Source organism: Solanum dulcamara, chromosome 1, assembly GCF_947179165.1.
Source record: "Solanum dulcamara chromosome 1, daSolDulc1.2, whole genome shotgun sequence".
Classification (NCBI taxonomy): domain Eukaryota; kingdom Viridiplantae; phylum Streptophyta; class Magnoliopsida; order Solanales; family Solanaceae; genus Solanum; species Solanum dulcamara.
This window is the reverse complement of record NC_077237.1, coordinates 85,617,471-85,638,120: the sequence shown is the minus strand read 5'-3', so window position 1 is coordinate 85,638,120 and position 20,650 is coordinate 85,617,471. Positions and strand designations below refer to the sequence as shown.

Genomic DNA, 20,650 nt, shown 5'->3' with positions numbered 1-20,650 from the left:
TATAATAGGATATAATTTACACGTATCATGTATTTATAAGTTTGATCCAAAAATTTCATTTCTATATATATTTATTCACATTGAGATTATATTAAAGTATATAAATTTATTATGAATAAATAATATAATAGGATATAATTTACAGTATCATGTATCTTGATCTAAAAATTTCATCTCAATAAATACTTAATATATTGAGTTTAAATCAGATTATATAAATTTGTCGTGGATATATAATATTTAAAAAAATATAATTTACACATGTTATGTATCTATCTACTTGATTCAAAAATTTCATCTCAATAAATACTTATTTGTATTGAGTTTAAATCAAATTATATAAATTTATCGTTGTTAGGTAATATAATAGGATCTAATTTACATGTATCATGTTTCTATCAGCTTGATCTAAGAATTCCATTGATGTAAATACTTATCTTTATTGAGTTTAAATCAAATTATATAAATTTATTGTGGATAAATAATAATAGGATATAGTTTACACGTATCATATATCTATCAGCTTGATCCAAGAATTTCATTGGTATAAATACTTATTTTTATTGAGTTTAAATCAAATTATATAAGTTTATCTTAGATAAATAATATAATAGGTCGTAGTTTACACGTATCATGTATCTATAAGCTTGATCCAAAAAAAATACCTCAATAAATACTTATCTGTATTGAATTTAAATCAAATAATATAAATTACACGTCTCGTGTATCTATTAATTTGATCCAAAAATTAGATATGAGTAAAATTTATTATTATGTGTTATATTTGAATTTAAATATACAACTCTAAGGTTAATAATAGTTTGTTTAGTAATTTTTTAAAAGTTAAAAATACTCTATTTAAAAAAATAAACTTATTTTTTAAAAAATTGACGGTTTGATCAAGTTTTGAAAGAAAAATAATTTTGTGTGTAATAAAATAAGAGATTTCAGAAGTTGAAAAAATAGACTTTTCTTGAGAAACACATTTCAAAAAGCTTTTTTCCCCCTTTTTTAGCAATTATTTAATTTTATCTTTTCATATAACATGTTTAAAATCATACAATTAAAATATATTTTAATATATTTAGACATAATATATAAAAGTGTTATTTAACTTAGTCTTGTCTAACATCTATACCTTCTAATTGTGTATGTACATAAGTAGTCACTTAAACTTGTAGAATTGAACAAGTAAACATACACATTTTATTCGACATCCTACGTAGCAATTCACATCTTACACGGCATTCGTCGTCCTATTTTTATTATGTGACGTAAAACGCATATGTCTACTTATTCATACTCAAAAATGCAAGCATATATTTTTGATATGAGATCATAAGATTCAATTTTTTATTTTTTTTCTAAAAATTTATGTATTAAGTCAAAATAGAATAAACAAAATGAATCGACTAATAAAAGAGAGAGTAATTTGTGTAGGAGTGTGTGTAATAATAACTGACAATGGTATTGAGATTGGGCCAGTTAGAAGAATGGGTGCGCTTGCTGATTCCATAAACTGTGGGTAAACAGGTGGCCACCAACAGTGGGCTAACTCATCACTTTTCCCATACCCATATGCCTGTTGGCAGCCCCTTATTATTCATTTTTTATTTTTTATTATTTTTCATCTTAGTTCGAATAATTTTAAATATATATCATAAATATGGTTGTATTTTTATTTATATAAAATTATAGAAAGTATATATTGATTATATAATATAGCTTATTTATACATAAGATATACATTGATTATACATTATGATATACTCAAAATATTGAATATAGCTTAATTATACATGAAGTATACACTGATTATTTAATTTCAAACCAACTCAAAATCACCTCTAAACAATCTCGAATTTTAAATATAAAATTCTCTCAATGATTTGAGTTTTTTATGATACGTCAAATTTTTAAATCAAACTTTTAAAACTTGAATGGCTAATTAATGGCTGATCATAGAAGAAGAAGGAAAGAAGACTGAAAGCAACAAAGAAAAAAAAGGAAGAAGAAGCAGGAGGATGAAAGAAGAAGAAGTAATTAATGGCTAAAGTGGAAGGAAGAAAAAGAAGGGTATGACTGAATGGCCAGTTCAGTCATTATTTTTTTTGTAAAAAAAATAGTTGAGCGGTCCTTTTGTATAATTAACCCAATTTTATATCAAGGGATAAATTATTTTAAAAGAAAAATGACTCATCATCCTGTAGAATGTGAATTTGAAAGTTTTGACTAAGAATGAAAGAATCAATCACTTATTTAGGTAGAATATTTAAGGAAAAATTATACAAAATAGATTCAATTATGAAATTATTTATTTAAATTAGACCAAACTCAAATTATTTATCCTTAATGGATTTATAGCCCAAACTATTTACCTTATTATTCCACTTTTTCCTTTTCTATTTCGTGCATGACGTCAGTATGATGTCAGCATCCACTACTATGAATTAATCTTCTGTGATACTCCATCGGTATATTGATATTATATCAGCATCATATAAGATTGAGCTTAATTCTCTGTGATACTCCATCGGTATATTGATACCCTATCGGATTGGACTTTTTTTAAGAAATAAATAAGAAACAATTAAGAGAAAATTATTAAAGTCATAATCTTGTTTATTAAACTCTAAATTAGTAGAATATATATTTTTTGTGATACTCCGTCGATATATTGATACCATATCGATATCATATATGACTAAGCTTAATCCTCTGTGATACTATGTCGGTATACCGATACCCTATCGATGTCATATAGAATGGGCGTTGATGTCAGCATGATGTCAAAATAAATTTATGTCATTTTAACATAAAAGAAGGGTATGAAAATAATGAGACATTTAAGAATAAATACTTTTCCTTTTGGGGATATAAATGTCATTTTCCCAATGTTTAAATATCCCCTAATTTTGACATATTTTATTTAGATTCCTTTAAATTATTAGCAGTCTTTGTTATCTCCAAATTTAATTATTTGATAACTAGTCTTTACCATCCTAGAAGCTGATGTGGTTAAAAAAGTGATTACATTCTTGTTAGTGTGGGGATGAAAATATTGAAAATCAGCTCCCAAGTAAGTTATTTTTCAGCCATTTATTATCACGAAATTTTATACAATAATTTATTTATTCCTAGCAACAAAAAAAAAGCAACTAAAAATTAGTGTTTTTTAAAAAGTAAAAAAGGTAACTTTTTATTTTAAAAAAAATCACGTGAATAAAAATCTACGTAGCGAGTAAATGTATCTCACTTTCATGAGATCGTGCGGAAAATAAAGACTATTAAATAATCAAATTTAGGGATATAAATAAATTATTGATAGTTTAAAAGGGATCTTATTACACTAAATTTAGTGAATCTTATAAGTATTTACCATTGCTCCTTGAGAATGTGAGATTTTACATTTTTCTTTTCAAATAATTTCTATTACATTCCTCTCATGATCACATCTCCATTCATAATTCATGGTTAAAATACAGATATCTTTTTTTTTATTCACTTGCTCAATATTCAATATGTTTCTAGGTTGAATATAATCTCATTTTGTTCATTAGGACTGCATGGTAGATTGTTTACCAAAAGGACATATTGTGTCATTGGGTTAATTAGAAAATAAAGATGTAGCATGTGTAGAGGTATTTCATAATTAAAGATTCTTAGTGATTGTAGTGACACTCAACGAAGGAAAATTTGATCGTTAAGAAGAAATATAGCGACTAGATTTATTATAGTCGGTGAAGAGTTTTTAACAACTGAAATTATAATTCGGTCGTTAATCTTTAACAACAGAGCTTTTAACAATTGGATTTTTTCTGATTGTTATTGATTAATAGTGATCGAATTAAAATTTTTAGTGAGCAAATTTTCTCTCGTTAAAGGTCTTATTTCTTGTAGTGACTGTTACTACAAAGGAAAGAGTATAGTTGTTAGTGTGCTTCACATCGAGTTGCATTCTTTCCTTTGTAGTGAACTTTGATGCATGAAATATCTCATGTCGGTGAATGAATGATATTTTGAATTTTTTTTATAATGTTTGGGAAATGCTCCTTCCTTTGAGTAAATTCTTAAGGGGTGAATTAAATGTAAAACATAATTTAACATGGTATCAAAATCAGACTAGATGTGGCTTCTCAAAAAATCAGACAGTTTATTTTTTGGGAGGGAGGGGGGATTAGAAATACTCCCGATCCATGAATATGCATACACCGGATCCGAAAAAAATCTCAAAAATTCAATATCACTTATTTTAAGATTTTTTTCTTTGAGCCGAAGATCTACTGAAAACAAGTCTTTTTCTACCTTCAAAGTAAGAGTATTGTCAGTATGGTCTGTCTAGACTCTTTGCTTTCCAAATTTTAATTTGTGGAATTATATTAAATATATTGTTATTGTACTATTTTAAAGTTATTTAGTGTAATTTAGTGCTCTTATCAATTGGGGGTAGCCAATCATACTATAATTGGGCCAGTGTGCAGATCCATATTCCTAACCCAACGAAATGTAATATTGGCCCACAATCAGAGATGTCATATCTTTGGGCCAACTAATCTAAATCTTCTCTATTATGTCATCTCTTTTACTACCATTTAACAGCACAAATTTTGTTTGTTTAAATCACATAACCAAATATACTAATTGTTTGGTTTACTATCTAATTATATATAAATTATCATACAAGAATTGCTTTAAATCATTTGCATCTAAGCAGTAAGCTTACTCCAAGATGAGTGCTTTCCTATTTCGGCTTTTTCAGAGCTTCCGGCCGAGAGCTAACTATCGAGATTTTGGCCTATCCGGACACATATTCTATTTCGGCTTTCTCAGAGCTTTCGGCCGAGAGCTAACTATCAAGACTTTGGCCTATTTGGACCATACTTAGTGAAATGGTTCATGTATGTTGGTTGCCAGGAGCAACAAGATCAAATTGGTAAGGATTAATGCTTTATAAATACGGCAATAAGAAGTGGCAATACTACAAAAGTGTGTAAACTATAAAAACGAATAAAAGTAGATTGCGCTTCCACACAATAATTCGACCAAAGACGATTCTATCGCGGGAATAACATCAGAGACACCTGTTATTGCTTTCGCTTGCTTTAAGTCTTCGTGTTGTCAATAAGCATACCTTATTTCACATTCTACCTCGCATCAAAATAACCTCTAAATTCTTGCATAACTTATACTACTCATTTTGTGCTATTTTACATAACTTTTTCCCCATTTTACCTCACATTATTGTAGTGATTATTCTAATTTTTTTCTTCAAGCACTCAATGTCTTGCTTGGTCGAACTAATTCAAGTTCTGGTCATAAAAAAAGTTCACTATAAAAATTTTCAGCGTTATGTATCAAGAAAGATCTTATTCCAAAAAATTAAAATACATGACAGTTGATTAAAATATTTTTTGGATGAAAACATCTAATTGGTGTATTTTTATGGTTGAATAATTGGAGGGTCATTATAAAAGTCATTTAATTTTTTTTCATAAAACACAAAGGGGAGTGTGGTGTTGGGCACTGAATTTGGTGTTGGGCACTGAATTGGAGAGTGAAAAGAGGAAACATTTTAATTTGTGGTGATGCTTTATTGTGCTCTCTCAATTTGACATCTGTCCTTTATTTCTTTTTTTTTTCTTAGCTGTAAATTCTTATTTGCATTGACTCACATTATCTTTGTGATTTTTAAAAATATTTATTGTTAAATTAGGTATTGCACTTGATTCATAAGTTTAACTCAAATAAAAAAGAATTATCCAAACCTTATAAGAAGGCCTCGAGTCCTATTTTCACCGATATGGGAATTTCTTCCTTTATGACCCTCCCCTCTAATGCTTGGATCCATATATTCTTTTTATTCGGAGTTTCATTGTTTGTTCAATGTGTGACATTTATAAATCGAACTTATTTCCTCATTCACAATTATTCGATTTTTTGGAAGTCGTACTTTATTCGACTGTGATATTATATTAAATTAAATTTTGAGCCTAATTCACATATTAAATCTAGCTCAAAAAAAGAATTGCCCAAACCTTTTAATTAGAACCAATATTTTAAGAGGATAAGTTGATCGACTATCTAATTTTACACATTATTGGTGAGGAAATATTTCTCGGCTCGTAATCTCCTCCATTATTATTTTTCCTTCTCTATCCCATTTTTTTAAATTTTTTTAAAAAGACCAATATTTGAGGAAGATTATTTTGAATAATATTTTTGTCACTTTCTCACTCCTGAACTGAAGATAGAAAATAATATATTAAAAATTATTTTTAAAAAGGGAAGTTTTCATATAGAACTTTTATTTTTGTAAATCAGAAAGCAACCCACCATTTATTTGTATTCTTGATTCTTTGATGCACTTCTATTGTCTTCAAGTCTAAGCAGATATCAATAGTATAGAAGGCTACAAGTTCTTGAAAAGAACAGGATAAGCTAGTGGTAATTTTACCTCATACACTATTTTTATTTGTTTTTTTACATATTGGTGTCATCAATTGTTTGAATTTTTGAAGAGAAAAGGACTATATTTCAACGAGGGGTTGTTATGAGTTACCTCAGATCCAGGGAACTGAAGTTTTTATGAGAAAAAGGTACTTTTTTTTCCAGTGATTTCCTGTGATTCTTGGAACTTGGCTTTGCTTTCCACAGGTTAATTCACATGACCCTTTTCTTGTTACCTCTCTTTCTTGTGTTTTAAGGTCTAAAGATTTATGTCAATTTTGGATTTTTGCCTCATTTACCTACTTGGGGTTTTAGTAATTGAGTGGATGTAAGGATCTTTTGTGGCTATAGTTGCTGGTGGGTAGATAAGGAAGAGGCCAAAAGAAAAGGTTGAAACTTTTGAAGGAAAAAAGGTTCTTGCTGTTGTGGGTATTATCATTATCTAGCTGTAGTTGCTGGTGGGTAGATAAGGACGAGGTCAAAGAAGAAAAAGTTAAGATTTTTGAAGGGAAAAAATGGTTCTTGCTGTTTCTTTTTGTTAAACAGATCTGATTAGCAATTTCTGTTATGGAGCGTGGCGAAATGTAAAAGAATGTTCTATTACTAGTTGATTCTCTTAGGCAATGGAAAATGGTCTGTTGAAGTTCATGGTAAGACTATTATTGATTCTAAAGAGTGGTGATGAATTAGTTTAACAATGAAAAACACTGTAGTTTTAGAGTGGTTGATGGTTGACTTTTACTGTGTTCAGTATAGTCGTTTCGATGAAGGAGATGTATATGGTTGCAGTGCCATTTATATTTGGTAGTTTGATCTGTCACAAACCAAGCATCGGAAGTCATATGGATGTAACTAGGATAAAATCGATGGATGATGCAACGAGCTTGTATTCTAATTCGGGGACTAAAATGTTGGCAGACACTGTTTCTGGTGGCAATGATGATTGCAGCTCTGCTGATTCGGAGAGCGACCTTAGTATTACAGCATCATCTGTGCCTGAAGAGAGCAGAAGTGAAGGGACTATGTCACTTGATGTGATATCTGAAAATGAAAGCAACTGGATTGCTGGTGATGCTGCTGTTAGGGAAAGTGAGGATGATGATTGCTTATCACTGGAGGGTGATCAGATTCCCGATAATTCGTGTTCCCTGTCAGTGGTGAGCGATTGTAGTAGTTTATGTGCTGATGATTTTATAGGCTTTGAGATAGCATCTGACATAGAAGGTCAGGATTTCGTGGATTCTCAGAAAAGCATCAGTCATGAAGAACTTATTGCTAAGACTGGCCTTTTGGTTGAGTCAGATGTTGAGGATACTTTGCCTAGACCCGTGGCAGTTCCGGTCAGACTTGAGGAGCAGATCATTGATAAATGCTTGAGTGCAACAGTCAGCCGCAGTGTTTTTGAAGTGGACTACATACCCCTATGGGGATATACATCTATCTGTGGAAGGAGACCAGAAATGGAAGACGCATTCGCAACTGTTCCAAGATTAATGAAAATTCCTCTACAGATGTTAATTGGTGATCGCGTGCTTGATGGGCTGTCTAGACGCTTAAGTCATTTGACGACTCATTTCTTTGGAGTTTATGATGGCCATGGTGGTTCTCAGGTCTCTGCCTCTCTTTCTTTCTGACTTTGGTTCACACAACTCCTTATTAACATATGAACAAAAATAAATTGATTCCTTTTTTTTCTTTTCAGGTGGCAAATTACTGCCGAGATCGGATTCATGCTGTATTGGCTGAGGAGTTGGAAACGTTTATAATGAATCTCAGTGATGAAAGTCTTAGACAAAGTTGCCACGAGCTCTGGAATAGAGCCTTTACCAACTGTTTTCTTAAAGTTGATGCTGAGATTGGAGGGGGGTCTGGCCATGAGCCTGTTGCCCCAGAAACTGTAGGCTCCACAGCTGTTGTTGCCGTTGTTTGTTCATCTCATATTATAGTGGCAAACTGTGGTGATTCAAGGGCTGTTCTGTGTCGTGGGAAGAAACCCATGGCATTGTCAGTGGATCACAAAGTAAGCAAAACCTTGAACTAAAATTGACTTGCATAGCAAATAATCCGTGTAATTATTTTTCATTTCTGTTCTCTTTTTTCAGCCAAACCGAGAAGATGAATATCAAAGGATTGAAGCAGCTGGAGGTAAGGTGATACAGTGGAATGGCCATCGTGTTTTCGGTGTTCTTGCAATGTCTAGGTCTATCGGTATGTTTTCTCCTAGCTAACCTATTTTCTAGCATTTGCAAGATACTTTATTTATTTATAGCTCATAACATAAATCCATATCTCTTTCATTAGCTACCTTATAACGGCTTGATCAGCAATTTTTGTGTCGTAGTAGAATGATTCATACATTTGCAGTTGTCCCAATTGCTAATTGAGCAAACGAAGACAATTCTTAAAGAGGTCTTGGGATTCGATGATCACTGTTAGGCTTGATCGGACTATCACTACTAGGCTTTTGGTCCATGTAGACAATTTGTCCTATAAGGCTCAGGTTCATGCATTGGTCATAGGTATGGCGTAGCAATACTAGTCTGTTGGACCGTGTGATATCAGCCCTAGTGCGCCAAATGCTCCATAAAGGCATTCTACACATTCCTGTACTTGTAATTTGATATTAGAAGTGACCTGTGGGCAGCTTATGTGTTCTCTTGGGGCATTTATCAGTTGGACAGAGGTCCTAATTTTTGTTAGTAAATAGGTCTTTTGTCTCTTTCTTTTATTCCGGTTATTGATTGCAGGAGATAAATACTTGAAGCCTTGGATAATTCCTGATCCAGAAGTAACGTTCATACCTCGAACCAAGGATGACGATTGCCTTATTCTTGCGAGTGATGGTTTATGGGATGTCATGACAAATGAAGAAGCTTGTGATATGGCTCGTAAACGTATACTTATGTGGCATAAAAAGTACGGTGCAACACTCCCCGTGGAAAGGGGTGAAGGAATTGATCCCGCAGCACAGGCAGCAGCAGAATGCTTGTCAAATCGAGCTCTTCAGAAGGGCAGCAAGGACAACATAACAGTGATTGTGGTAGACTTGAAAGCTCAAAGAAAATTGAAAAGCAAAACTTCAACACAACTGGCCTCGTAATCTGCTGTTTCATTTATAGATTTGCAGTATAAACTGAACGGCATCATACATAGATAGACACTTTAACTTGGCCTCAATTGGTAACTAAACACTCCAACTTCAAGGATGCACATCTAGACACCTCAGCTCACGTCAATGTTGGGTGTCCACAAGACACAGTGAGAACGAGCTGAGGTGTCTAGATTTGTATTCTCAAAGTTGAAGTGTTTCCAAGCTAAATTGTCTATGTGTTATGCCTAAACTAAATATGTGGCTCAAAATGTAGTCAAGCCCTTACATTTTTAACCTTGGGATAAATATAATGGCTCTTATTGGAGTAGGTTACTGTATGTATTTTAGTACATGCTCCATTCTGTATGTAATTTTCTTCATTTAGCTATTTGAAGTTGCAACAGCTACATTACTATCAAATGTAATATGGTCATTATCCCTCAATAGTTAAAAGTCTCTATGAGGTATTTTAACCTACTGTTTGACATTGTAGATCCAAAATTGTATTCCCTCCACCCTAATTGCATGCCTTGTACTTTACTACTTTATGTGTGTCATATTTTAATGGATAATACATAAATATCCCCCGGAATTTTCAACTACACACCTAAGCTTTGCCTTGGACTAATAGGTGTGTAGTTGATAATTCGGAGACAGGTTAAGAGGGTATTTATGTGTTAACCTACATTTTAACATGCAAAATATGCATCGAAAAATATGATCTAGTAGTCAAATGAGGTCAGAGGTATTAGGACCTTGTGCAAGTGGTGGAGTTGTAAATATTTGAGTAGGAATATTTCGTCTCTTTTTCTTGTTCCTTCTCTTCGATAAGAATAGAGATTTATTCGGATTTTTCTATTACACTAACAAAATTATTCGAAAGGTTAGAAATCAACAAAAGCAAGCTTACTTTAGTCTATCCCTATTGAATTATGACTATCTTCGATTGAAAACAATTAGCATTGCCATGCAAAAGACTCCATGCGATCACAAGGAAAGACGTGTAGCATTGCCATGCAAAGGACTCCATGCGATCACAAGGAAAGACGTGTGAAACACCATAATAAAAAAGACACATGCAAAATTAGCCAATATTAAAAAAATACATTTAAACTATCCCTATTTTGGCGACTATTATTAAAATTTAAAAAAAAGGGAAAAAGGAGCTAAAACATCACCATAGAAATTGATCCATCTTTTTTGGAGGACAACACAATTTATTTATTTTTTTGGGTAAAACTAATGGCATTCCATTCCATGGAGCTGCACCATTTTCCCCTTTTAGTCAAACGTGAAAAAAAAAACTAAGAACTTTTTTTTGGCCACCGTTATGGTGGCGGAAAGGGGCTGAGCTGGTGGTGCTAAGTAGCTGCAGCCTCTTTCTGATCTGTTAATATAAATATATGAACAAAAAATGGGTTCCCAAATTCCGGCAGAAGACTCTATTGTTGTTGCCGTCGATAAAGATAAGAATAGCAGCTCTGCCGTGAAATGGGCTATTGATAATCTCCTTGGAAGCAATCAAATTCTTGTTTTGGTTCATGTTCGGGTCAAAAACTCACCAAAGCGTAGGTACCTTCTCTCTCTTTCATTTACATTTATGGGTTTTGCCTCAGTTATCAATGAATTGAATTGAAAATACGTTATGATGGATAGAGTTATCTGATACTTGTGTTGGTGAAAGATAATAGGTATCCGAGGAATTAGTTTAGGATAATGGAATTGGGATCTATAGTTTGGTTTGTGAAGAAATTTTAAAAAGTGATACATTTGTCATTTGATAATGAGAAAGGAAAGTTTTGACGTAACTGGTAAAGTTGTTGTCGTGCGATAAGGAGGTCATGGGTTCGAGAGAAAGGGGAGCCTTGGCGTAATTGATAAAGTTGTTGTCATACGACTAAGAGGTAATGGGTTCGAACCGTGAAAATAATCTCTTGCATTTCCTGTCTACAATAGACATTTGTATTCTGACCCTTCTTCAGACTCTGTGCATAGTGAGAGCTTAGTGCATCCTTTTTATTCATTTGATATTATAATTGGGATCAATAATTTGGTTTAGGAAGAAATTTAAAGTTCTATTTTCTATTAAAAGAGAAGTCTTTGTAAAAGGAACTTATTGCTTTTTAGTGCTCCTATGAATGTTGGTTAAATGGGCTTTTGGTTTATCACCAAGGAATAGTAAAATCAATAGGATCCTTTCATCAATATTAGTGCTAGTTGGAGTTAACAGATACGGTGGAATTAATTAAAGTGTGTAAGTTGGCTCAAACACTATTATGATTTTTTTTAAAAGTCATTTATTTGACAAATGTAATTGGGATCAATAATTTGGTTTGGGTAGAAATTTAAAATTTTATTTTCTATTAGAAAAGAAGTCTTTGTAAGGGAAACTTAATGTTTTTTATTGCACCTGTGAATGTTAGTTGAATGTGCTTTTGGTTTACGGCGAGGAGTGTGGTAGAATGGATAGGATCTCTTCATACTTAACCAAAGGTATCAGATTCGAGCCGTAAGAATGGAGAAACTATCGTTAGGGGATTGTTTCCCCTTTAAGGACCCTATAGGGCATGAAACCTCATTAGTCAGGCTAGTAGACTTTCAATATTAGATGTTTAAACAAAAATAAGCATTTTTGGTTTCCCAAATTGCCATCTTTCTATATTTCAAACAATTCAAATTTTTTTGATTATTTATTGTGAAATTGATGCTACTTTGTTGTGGTTGGTGGGAATGAAGCTACTTTAGATTCAAATGGAGGATTAAGTGATGAAGCTACTCAAAATATTTTCACACCTTTCAGGGCTTATTCTGCGCGCAAAAGGGTATGTGTGAATTAATCCATAATAAAGTTAGCACTCTCTTTTCCTTTCCAAGCATGGTTTGATCCTTTATTTTCCTTTGAAATCCATTATGTTTAACACGATACTCCTATATTTGAAAGCTCATTAACTTTAACCTTCTCATTTTACAATGTCGAAGAAGTCTTTATTTGTCTTTTACGTTAGTAACACAGGTTAAGTGTTTGTTTGGCTCAACTTATTTTAAATAGGTTATAACAAAAAAAAAAGTTTGGCTACCCTAACTTATTTTTTTTTTGACTTATAAGTTGTTTTCAACTTCTAAGCTGCTTTAGATAAGCTAAACCAAACAGACCCAATTATTTTTTTGGGCTTATTTTAAGCATAAAATGACTATTAAATTGGCCAGTCAAACACTCAAAAAGGCTGAAAACAGCTATAAACAACTTATAAGCCAATCCAAACGCGCTCTAAGAAGCTTTAACACTACATTGTCCAATGTATGGTCTTTAAGATCACAAGAAATATGTGTTTTGGTCTCGTAAATTCTGTTTTATGTTCTTCTTTTTTCCTTCTAACACCTCTTGTTCTTACTTGAGTATTTTGCACCTTCAAAGTAATTTATAAATTACCTAGAGCAGCATCATATAAGTTCAGATGAAACGGGCTTCTTCCGTGATGGAAATTTAACTAAATCTTACTTTATTCCAAATGGCTGTTGAGGTTATGGCAGATAGTAGTGAAAGAGATTGTCGTTGAGAATACTGAAGCGTCGAAGGGACTTCTTGATTACATCAACAGTCAGTGTATTACCAACATTGTTCTTGGTGCATCATCTAGGAGTGCTCTTGGCAGGTTATTATCTCTCAGTTTATCTGTTGCTTTTTCTTCATTATGAAGGAAAGAACTTGGCTTATTACTTCCGTTGCAGGAAATATTGGACTCATGATGTGCCAACAATGATAAATAAGGCCGCGCCAGAATTTTGTTCTGTCTACGTAGTTTCGAAAGGCAAGCAACAATCTGTCCGACCAGCAGCAAAATCTCTTCCTTCTTCTGCACCAGCAAGACAACCATCCTCATTAGCGTGGTCAGCACCTAGGTCAAGTAACTCTGGATCAGAAGATTCATCCAGGTATAAAATAACCAACCGATGTATAAAACTGGTCACTCTTATTTTCATTTTGTTGTCCTTATCTTTGACGGATCTATTACAACTTTCTCAAACCGTGGGTGTCACTTGATATTTCTGAATCGGACTCCAAGTATCAAAAGAAAACTTGTCATGCCTTTTACAACACACATCGTTTTGCAAATGCAGAGCAATTAAACTTAATTTAGTAATTTGGCAATTTTTGAATTCAGGTATGATGATTTGTAAAAGGATAAGTTGTTATATAGTAAGATTTTAAGAATCAATTTATGGACATACTTGCATAAACTCAAAGATCTTTTTGTTTATTTCTAAAATATTATTATGTCCTCATATTTTGTACAATTAATTACACTATTTAGGGAGTCAAACACCTTTTTTCTTTGTCTGCCATCTTTTTTCTATTTGAATTATTAACTATAGTGACTTGTATTCTTCTTTAGGCAGTTCCAACATATGTAAATTTTATTCAAAAAAACTTGAAAACACTTGCGTTTGAATTCAGACTGAAAATTAGAAGTTTTGACCTTGTATTTCAAACCTCTCCACATAATGCTTGAAGAGTCTATTTACACCTATATTTCTATTAAATACTACTAGTATTTTGTTATAATATATACATAAGCTAATTTCTTAATCAAAAAGTAACATAACTAATTCAAAGTGGTGATGTGAAAGTATGAAGTAACGGTTACTTGATTTTGATTACTTGTTCCTTCAATTTGTATCACCATCGTATTTGGAGTTAAAAGTTTGAACTGAACTAAGAAATAGATGAAGGAAAAATTAAGTTTCCTTATGCTCTAAGCTAAAGTGTTAATTCTTTCTGTACTAGCTAACTTTGATGAATCAATGGTGCAAAGTAGGTTTTCATACACGAGGTCAGAGCAGAAGATTGTAGAATCTGAGAAGACGAGGCCTGAAAAAGGACCATCTAATGTACCAATAGATAATCTTCATGCTCCCGAGATGACAAATCCATATAAGCACACTTCTCAATCAGATGGTAGTATGCGGTATGCTCGTATTAGCCCTAGATCAGTTGATATGACATCCGAAAATCTTGACTTCACACAAGTTTCAATCAAAGAAACTCCAATGAATGGAAGCTCCTCATATTTAGTAAGTGCAATATAATCATAGAAACTACATTGCAACGCAAATTTGTTGCTTAATAGACATTATAAGCATTTCCATTATATGAGAAGTACCAAAAATGCTTGGTAATAACCACTGTCTCATCATATGTGATAATGCAGGTGGACGCTGAGATGAAAAGACTAAAACTTGAGCTAAGGCAAACTTTGGATATGTACAATGCAGCTTGCAAAGAAGCTGTCGTGGCCAACCAAGCGGTAATAGCCCATTTTCTGACTGCCTAGAACCATAAAGATGAAAACCATCTAAAATAGCAAGAAAGAGAGAAATTTATGGGCCCAACGATCTGCAATAAGCATTGAACATAAAACTTGCATTGTATTACGCAAATCATAATTTCAAGAAACCTTGTTTAATAGCTCAATGATTTAAAAGATATTATTATAAGGGAACTCATGTTTCTACAAATTTTACTACCATGCGTAGAATCAAGTGGCTCCCAACTCCCAAAACTACATGGGTGCATTCAGGCTTTTTATGGGATGTTATTCTTCCAAGGAATATATAAGGTCTGAAATAATTGTTACTCCATAAGGTAGTACAGTTTTTATCTATATATGAGTAAGAAATAGCATCACATCATCACTGATTGTACGTTTCGAAAAAAATGTTTGTATGTTTCTGATCGCATACAAGGCTCTTGGAAACACGAGTTACAGGTTTATGACATCAAACTTAAGCACCAAGGCTTTCTCCCTCTTCTTATCCCGGAATAAGTTTTTCATGTGTCATATGTCTACTAATTTGCAGGCTGATGAGCTTAATAAATGGAAAATTGAAGAAGCTCGCAAGTTCGAACAAGCCCGTTTTGCTGAAGAGGCGGCTCTCGCAATTGCTGAGACCGAAAAGGCTAAATGCAGAGCTGCTATTGAAGCTGCTAAGAAAGCACAAAAGATGGCTGAAATAGAAGCACAAAGACGGAAGTATGCGGAGTTAAAAGCTAAGCGAGAGACAGAAAAAAAGAAACAAGCTATGAATGTTCGATCTCAGAATGATCTACGTTATAGGAAGTATACAATTGAAGAGATTGAGGCAGCCACCAAAAAATTCTCAAATTCACAAAAAATTGGAGAAGGTGGATATGGACCTGTTTTTAAGGGAAAACTAGATCACACACCTGTAGCCATTAAAGTTCTGAGTCCTGATGCTGCACAAGGGAAGAAACAGTTCCAACAAGAGGTAAACCTCTATATCTCTAATTCAATGATACCCTCTCTTTTACAATACGCACTAAGATATGAAACATTTTGCATTATTTTGGCTGAAGAACTCCATTTTTTTTATAGAATTTTGTGCATTCATTGAGTCACTTCTGGAGTTAATTACACGCGATGCAATCGAGGGAATCATCATAAATTGTAGAAAGTGGACAAATGCATGTATACTGATTACTGATGCAGTTTGGTGCATGACATGATTGCTTTTGATTAATGGATAACAGGAATATTTTTGACTAATGCATAACATGGTAGTTTTTTCTTATTTTAAGTATGTATGCTTTATCTAAAAGCTTCTCTATTATGTGCATAAGCTTTGTGTAGAATTTTTTTACCAGTACATTTATGAGCCCGTCTTAGAAATGTCCAATGAAACTTTTGTTTGAAAATGATGGTTTACTAATGTAAGATAGGTTTTCACATGTTATAACTAGAGTGGTTAAAAGATGTTGTAGCTTGTACTCTCTCTTCTTTGCTAATATTTTTAGAAGCCCTCTTTCTTTGTTAAATAGTTAGATTGATGTTAGTATGGGTATTTGACAGGCCACCTGCTGATGCACATGATTTTTTATTTTTTTTTCATTTACAGGTTGAGGTCCTCAGTCTCATTAGGCATCCGAATCTGGTGCTACTATTAGGTGCATGTCCTGAGTATGGGTGTTTAGTTTATGAGCTTATGAATAATGGAAGCTTGGAAGATCGACTTTTTCGTAAAGGTAATACCCCTTCAATTCCATGGGAAATTCGCTTCAAAATTGCTGCTGAGATTGCAACCGGGCTTCTATTCCTTCACCAAGCAAAACCAGAACCTCTTGTTCACCGGGATCTAAAGCCAGGAAATATTCTGTTGGACAAAAATTATGTCTGCAAAATCAGTGATGTTGGTTTGGCAAGGTTAGTGCCATCATCTGTACCTGATTGTGTGACACAATATCACATGACTTCAGCTGCCGGGACTTTTTGTTATATAGATCCTGAATATCAACAAACGGGAAAGTTAGAGACTAAATCAGATATATATTCGCTTGGTGTGATGTTGCTCCAAATTATTACTGCAAGGCCCCCAATGGGTTTAACTCATCACATTGAAAGGGCCATCGAAAAAGGTAAATTTGCAGATTTTTTAGATCCAACAGTGCCAAATTGGCCAGTGGAAGAGGCTCTTAAGTTTGCAAAATTGTCACTCAAGTGTGCTGAGCTGAGGAAGAAAGACAGACCAGATCTTGGTTCAGTAGTAGTTCCTGAGCTTACTAAGCTTAGTGAATTCGGAATGAGTAGCATGCCAAGTATCGGTAGCTAAACTTTGCCCCCCGTGCATCTTCAATACTCAAAGATTGTGCCCACACACGATGGATAAACTACTCTCAACTCAGGTCTGTGGTTCCTTCTCATTACCAACATTTAATCGAGTGCAGTAAACATCAGCTGAATAGTTCATTTTCCCTTTTCATGAGTTAAGCTTACTGAAATTGAAGGAAAAAAATTAACTCTTTGAGTGTTCCCTTGTTGAAACATTTCGATCATTAGCAAAGTGAGTGATTATATGATAAACATATCGACATTTTTACCTGTTCTTGGATGATGATTTCTGATATATAAATTGTTGTTCAAATCTTTTGAAATGCTGCATCTGTTTCTCTTTTTTGAGTTTTTCCATACTTCTTAGTAGCAATGATCGCTTGAAATGTATTGGCTGAATACTGAAGAAAAAAAAAGACTTGGTGAATTCAGAATTGTCATCATCAACTATGGTCTGAAAGCTTCATTACAAGAATGACAAATCAATAGTGGTTAAATGAATTCAATAGTACTGAAGAATTTGTGTAAATAGACACAAGATACTCATAAATGTTATCTGGTTGTACATATTTTACTTGTGCTAATTTAAATTCTTATGTTACACATCACTACCAAAGGTTTTGGTAGAGTATTAATCAGAGGTCTCGAGTTTGAGTCCTAGATAAGAAGTCCTGGTAACCAAAGCTAGTTATCGGATACCGAGTAAATAGTACAGTATTTAGCTTTAAGGCTACCTACATTTACTCGTGTAAATCCTTATATGCATCTAATGTTTACAACAAGTCAACAAGGAGTCGTTTGGTAGGACGTTTTCTATTAAAGGTGACTCCATACTCGAGGTTTGAACTTGAGACCTTTGGTTAAATCTAAATTCACGGCGGATTGATGGAATACTCAAGTAATGTGGATGATTTATTAGTCAAAAAGGAGTCGTTTGGTAGGACGCTTTCTATTAAAGGTGTCTCCATACTCGAGGTTTGAACCTAAGACCTTTGGTTAAATCTAAATTCAAGGCGGATTGATGGAATACTCAAGAAATGTGGATGATTCATTCAATAAGGAGTCGTTTGGTAGGACGTTTTTTTTATTAAAAATGACTTCATACTCAAGGTTTGAACATGAGACCTTTAATTAAATCTAAATTCAAAGTGGATTGATGGAATACTCAAGTGCTGTCGATGATTTATTAGTCAATATTCAACTAAAGTAGATTAACCAATTAAGAGCTTAGTGATTGGATTAATATTCAACAAGATAAGTGTTTGATATGACATGACAATCATCACTAGGGATAGTTATAATCTTTTTTTTTAATAACCATCACGATAAGTCCAAACAAGTTTTCATATGTATCAACTAATTCGATGAGATATTTATCACTTTTCGCAACAACAAATATCAGATAACTTTGTCCACTATGAATAAGATGAATAAGAAAAAATCACCTATATTTTTCTCAAAATTTATTTAATTATTGCTAGTAATTTACACTAATTAAGTATCAAATCTAAGCACACATAAAATGAAATTTAATTATATTTATCAGCATTTTGTCAAAGGTTCCTTTTTTCCTTCTTTTCTCTTCCCAAGCATAGAAGATTATTGTGATTTAATTATTATATAATTAGTATAAGGCATATATACTTTATGCTGCTTTTGTATCATAGAAGATTTTTCTCGTGGCTTCACGAATATGAACATCGAATGGTATCCTCATTTCTCTTAAAAAGGGAATTTCTCTATCTGAATTCAAATTTAAACGTCGAATGAAAAACAAATCATTATTACATGTTAAGAATAGTTTACTTTTTGAGAGAGAGATTATCGAGAAATAAATATATTTTATAAGTTAAAGGTACTCTTTCTCACTTAATAAATTAGTTTTTCAGGTTAATTTTACATGTTTTGCCTATAGATTATAACAACTATTATTGGAACAGGTTGATTACTGCTTAAAGTCGTGACTTAGAACAATCACCTGAGTCGATGAAAGATGTCAATTATATCGGGTGATAAAATTAATGAAAATTATCTAAATACACAATTTATTTTATTATATTTTCTAAAATTTTCTATCATTTGAAAAAAATTACAAAAAATATCTACTGCTTGCTATTCTTGAATACATCACTCTTATGCGATGTATCGAGACTTTGAGTGTGTATCGAAACAGGTGTATCTTATATCAACGAAGGTAATGTATCGGAACATATGTATCAGGATGTTGAGTGATGTATCCAAAATCGGAACATAATATATTAGAACATTGAGTGATCGATGCATCCGAAACCGAAATACAATATATCGGAATGTGGCGTGATGTATCTGAAATTCTTAAATTTTAAGATATTTTTATAATTTTTTAAAAAATATAAAATATAATTAACTCATAACACTAGACTCTCAGGTTCTATGTGCACATATAAATTATCCTATCTATTATACATAAAATATTAAGGATATATATACCCATAAAGAGAGAGACAGAAGTACAGAACTATCTGGTTATTTTCATCTCCTATATAAAGTCCATCAGAGTTCACACAATTTCCTCACACAAATCAAATCATAATCTTTGCTCCTTTCTTATATATAGAAAAAATATATATAATCTCTTTCTGATGGTACAAACTTCTTGAGTTGAAGATTAAAACAAAAAGGATAGTTCGATGAATAAAGTATTTTGTGTTGGCAAGATTTGAAGAAGGATCGTATCTCAAAAAATATATGATGTAGACAATCTATTCTGATGCAAACATTAGTGATTGTTATAAGTGGTAATTAATTAATGAAGGTGACAGAAAAGAGCGAGCACACATGGTGTTTTCTTACATGATAGTATATATGAATGTTTGAAGTTATGTGTGCTCACTCTCTATCTGTCACGCACCCATCTTTCTTTATCTAGACCTAATTAGATGTTACAAAGTTTTTATATTTATATGTGTATATTTATTTGAAGGGCAGCTTCATAACAACGGTAATATATTCTTTTTTTTCCTTTATGCACTAATAGCAATTTTCAGTTCTCCAATTATTCTTCTTAATTTTTTTGTTTGGAGTTTTTTTTTTTTTTTTTTTTTTGGGGTGGGGGGAGGGGGTTATAACCTGAAGAATCACATCTTTCTCAATTAATAATACTATTTTTTCTTTCTTTCTTGTTAATTAAAGTTGTCAAGAAGTTAAAGGACTGTCGAAAATGTTCTTCTACCCTTCGAACAAATATGCACATACAAATATAAAAACTAGCATTAACTAAAAAATGGCTAGTTAACACAATTTTTATTAGGGTAGAAGGCTAGTACATAGTCTCATTATTCTCCCTTATTAGTAGGCGCATTAGCGCAATATAATTTCTTGTTCTCTGATTTCTGTTATTATCTATTACTTTCTGTACTTTAATTACTCTATTTTATCTGTGTCGCTCTCGCTATTTGCTTTCCCATTTCGCTTTGAACTTCTTAGCCTTATCTAACCTCTTTTTATG

General features: G+C 32.6%; 2 protein-coding genes across 4 annotated transcripts; both read left to right on the top strand.

Annotated features, from left to right (window-relative positions):
- The first annotated feature begins 6,311 nt into the window (after nucleotides 1-6,311).
- Nucleotides 6,312-10,053, top strand: LOC129882060 (protein phosphatase 2C 53-like). 3 transcript variants are annotated; one of them, XM_055956215.1, is made up of 6 exons: nucleotides 6,313-6,444; nucleotides 6,519-6,596; nucleotides 7,366-8,057; nucleotides 8,150-8,467; nucleotides 8,550-8,655; nucleotides 9,195-10,053. In XM_055956215.1, exons 3-6 carry the CDS (start codon nucleotides 7,470-7,472, stop codon nucleotides 9,545-9,547), a joined length of 1,365 nt encoding a protein of 454 aa, XP_055812190.1. In that variant the 5' UTR covers nucleotides 6,313-6,444; nucleotides 6,519-6,596; nucleotides 7,366-7,469; the 3' UTR covers nucleotides 9,548-10,053. The 3 variants fall into 3 exon arrangements, with proteins under 3 accessions (XP_055812173.1, XP_055812190.1, XP_055812182.1); XM_055956207.1 differs by having other exon boundaries at nucleotides 6,313-6,596; XM_055956198.1 differs by having other exon boundaries at nucleotides 6,312-8,057.
- Nucleotides 10,054-10,952: 899 nt separating this feature from the next.
- LOC129890342 (U-box domain-containing protein 35-like) lies at nucleotides 10,953-17,390 on the top strand. The gene is made up of 8 exons (XM_055965908.1): nucleotides 10,953-11,106; nucleotides 12,275-12,360; nucleotides 13,070-13,191; nucleotides 13,268-13,471; nucleotides 14,356-14,611; nucleotides 14,749-14,844; nucleotides 15,398-15,826; nucleotides 16,454-17,390. The coding sequence occupies exons 1-8, from the start codon at nucleotides 10,953-10,955 to the stop codon at nucleotides 17,162-17,164; spliced, it is 2,058 nt and encodes a 685-aa protein (XP_055821883.1). The 3' UTR covers nucleotides 17,165-17,390.
- Nucleotides 17,391-20,650: the final 3,260 nt, after the last annotated feature.

Bases quoted from the DNA above. Each gene is read 5' to 3' on its own strand.
- LOC129882060 (XM_055956198.1), top strand. From the start codon at position 7,212: ATGAAGGAGATGTATATGGTTGCAGTGCCATTTATATTTGGTAGTTTG. The intron at 8,468-8,549 runs GTAAGCAAAACC...CTCTTTTTTCAG, and splicing joins CATTGTCAGTGGATCACAAA to CCAAACCGAGAAGATGAATA. The intron at 8,656-9,194 runs GTATGTTTTCTC...TATTGATTGCAG, and splicing joins TGCAATGTCTAGGTCTATCG to GAGATAAATACTTGAAGCCT.
- LOC129890342 (XM_055965908.1), top strand. From the start codon at position 10,953: ATGGGTTCCCAAATTCCGGCAGAAGACTCTATTGTTGTTGCCGTCGAT. The intron at 12,361-13,069 runs GTATGTGTGAAT...AGGTTATGGCAG, and splicing joins CTTATTCTGCGCGCAAAAGG to ATAGTAGTGAAAGAGATTGT. The intron at 13,472-14,355 runs GTATAAAATAAC...GGTGCAAAGTAG, and splicing joins GGATCAGAAGATTCATCCAG to GTTTTCATACACGAGGTCAG.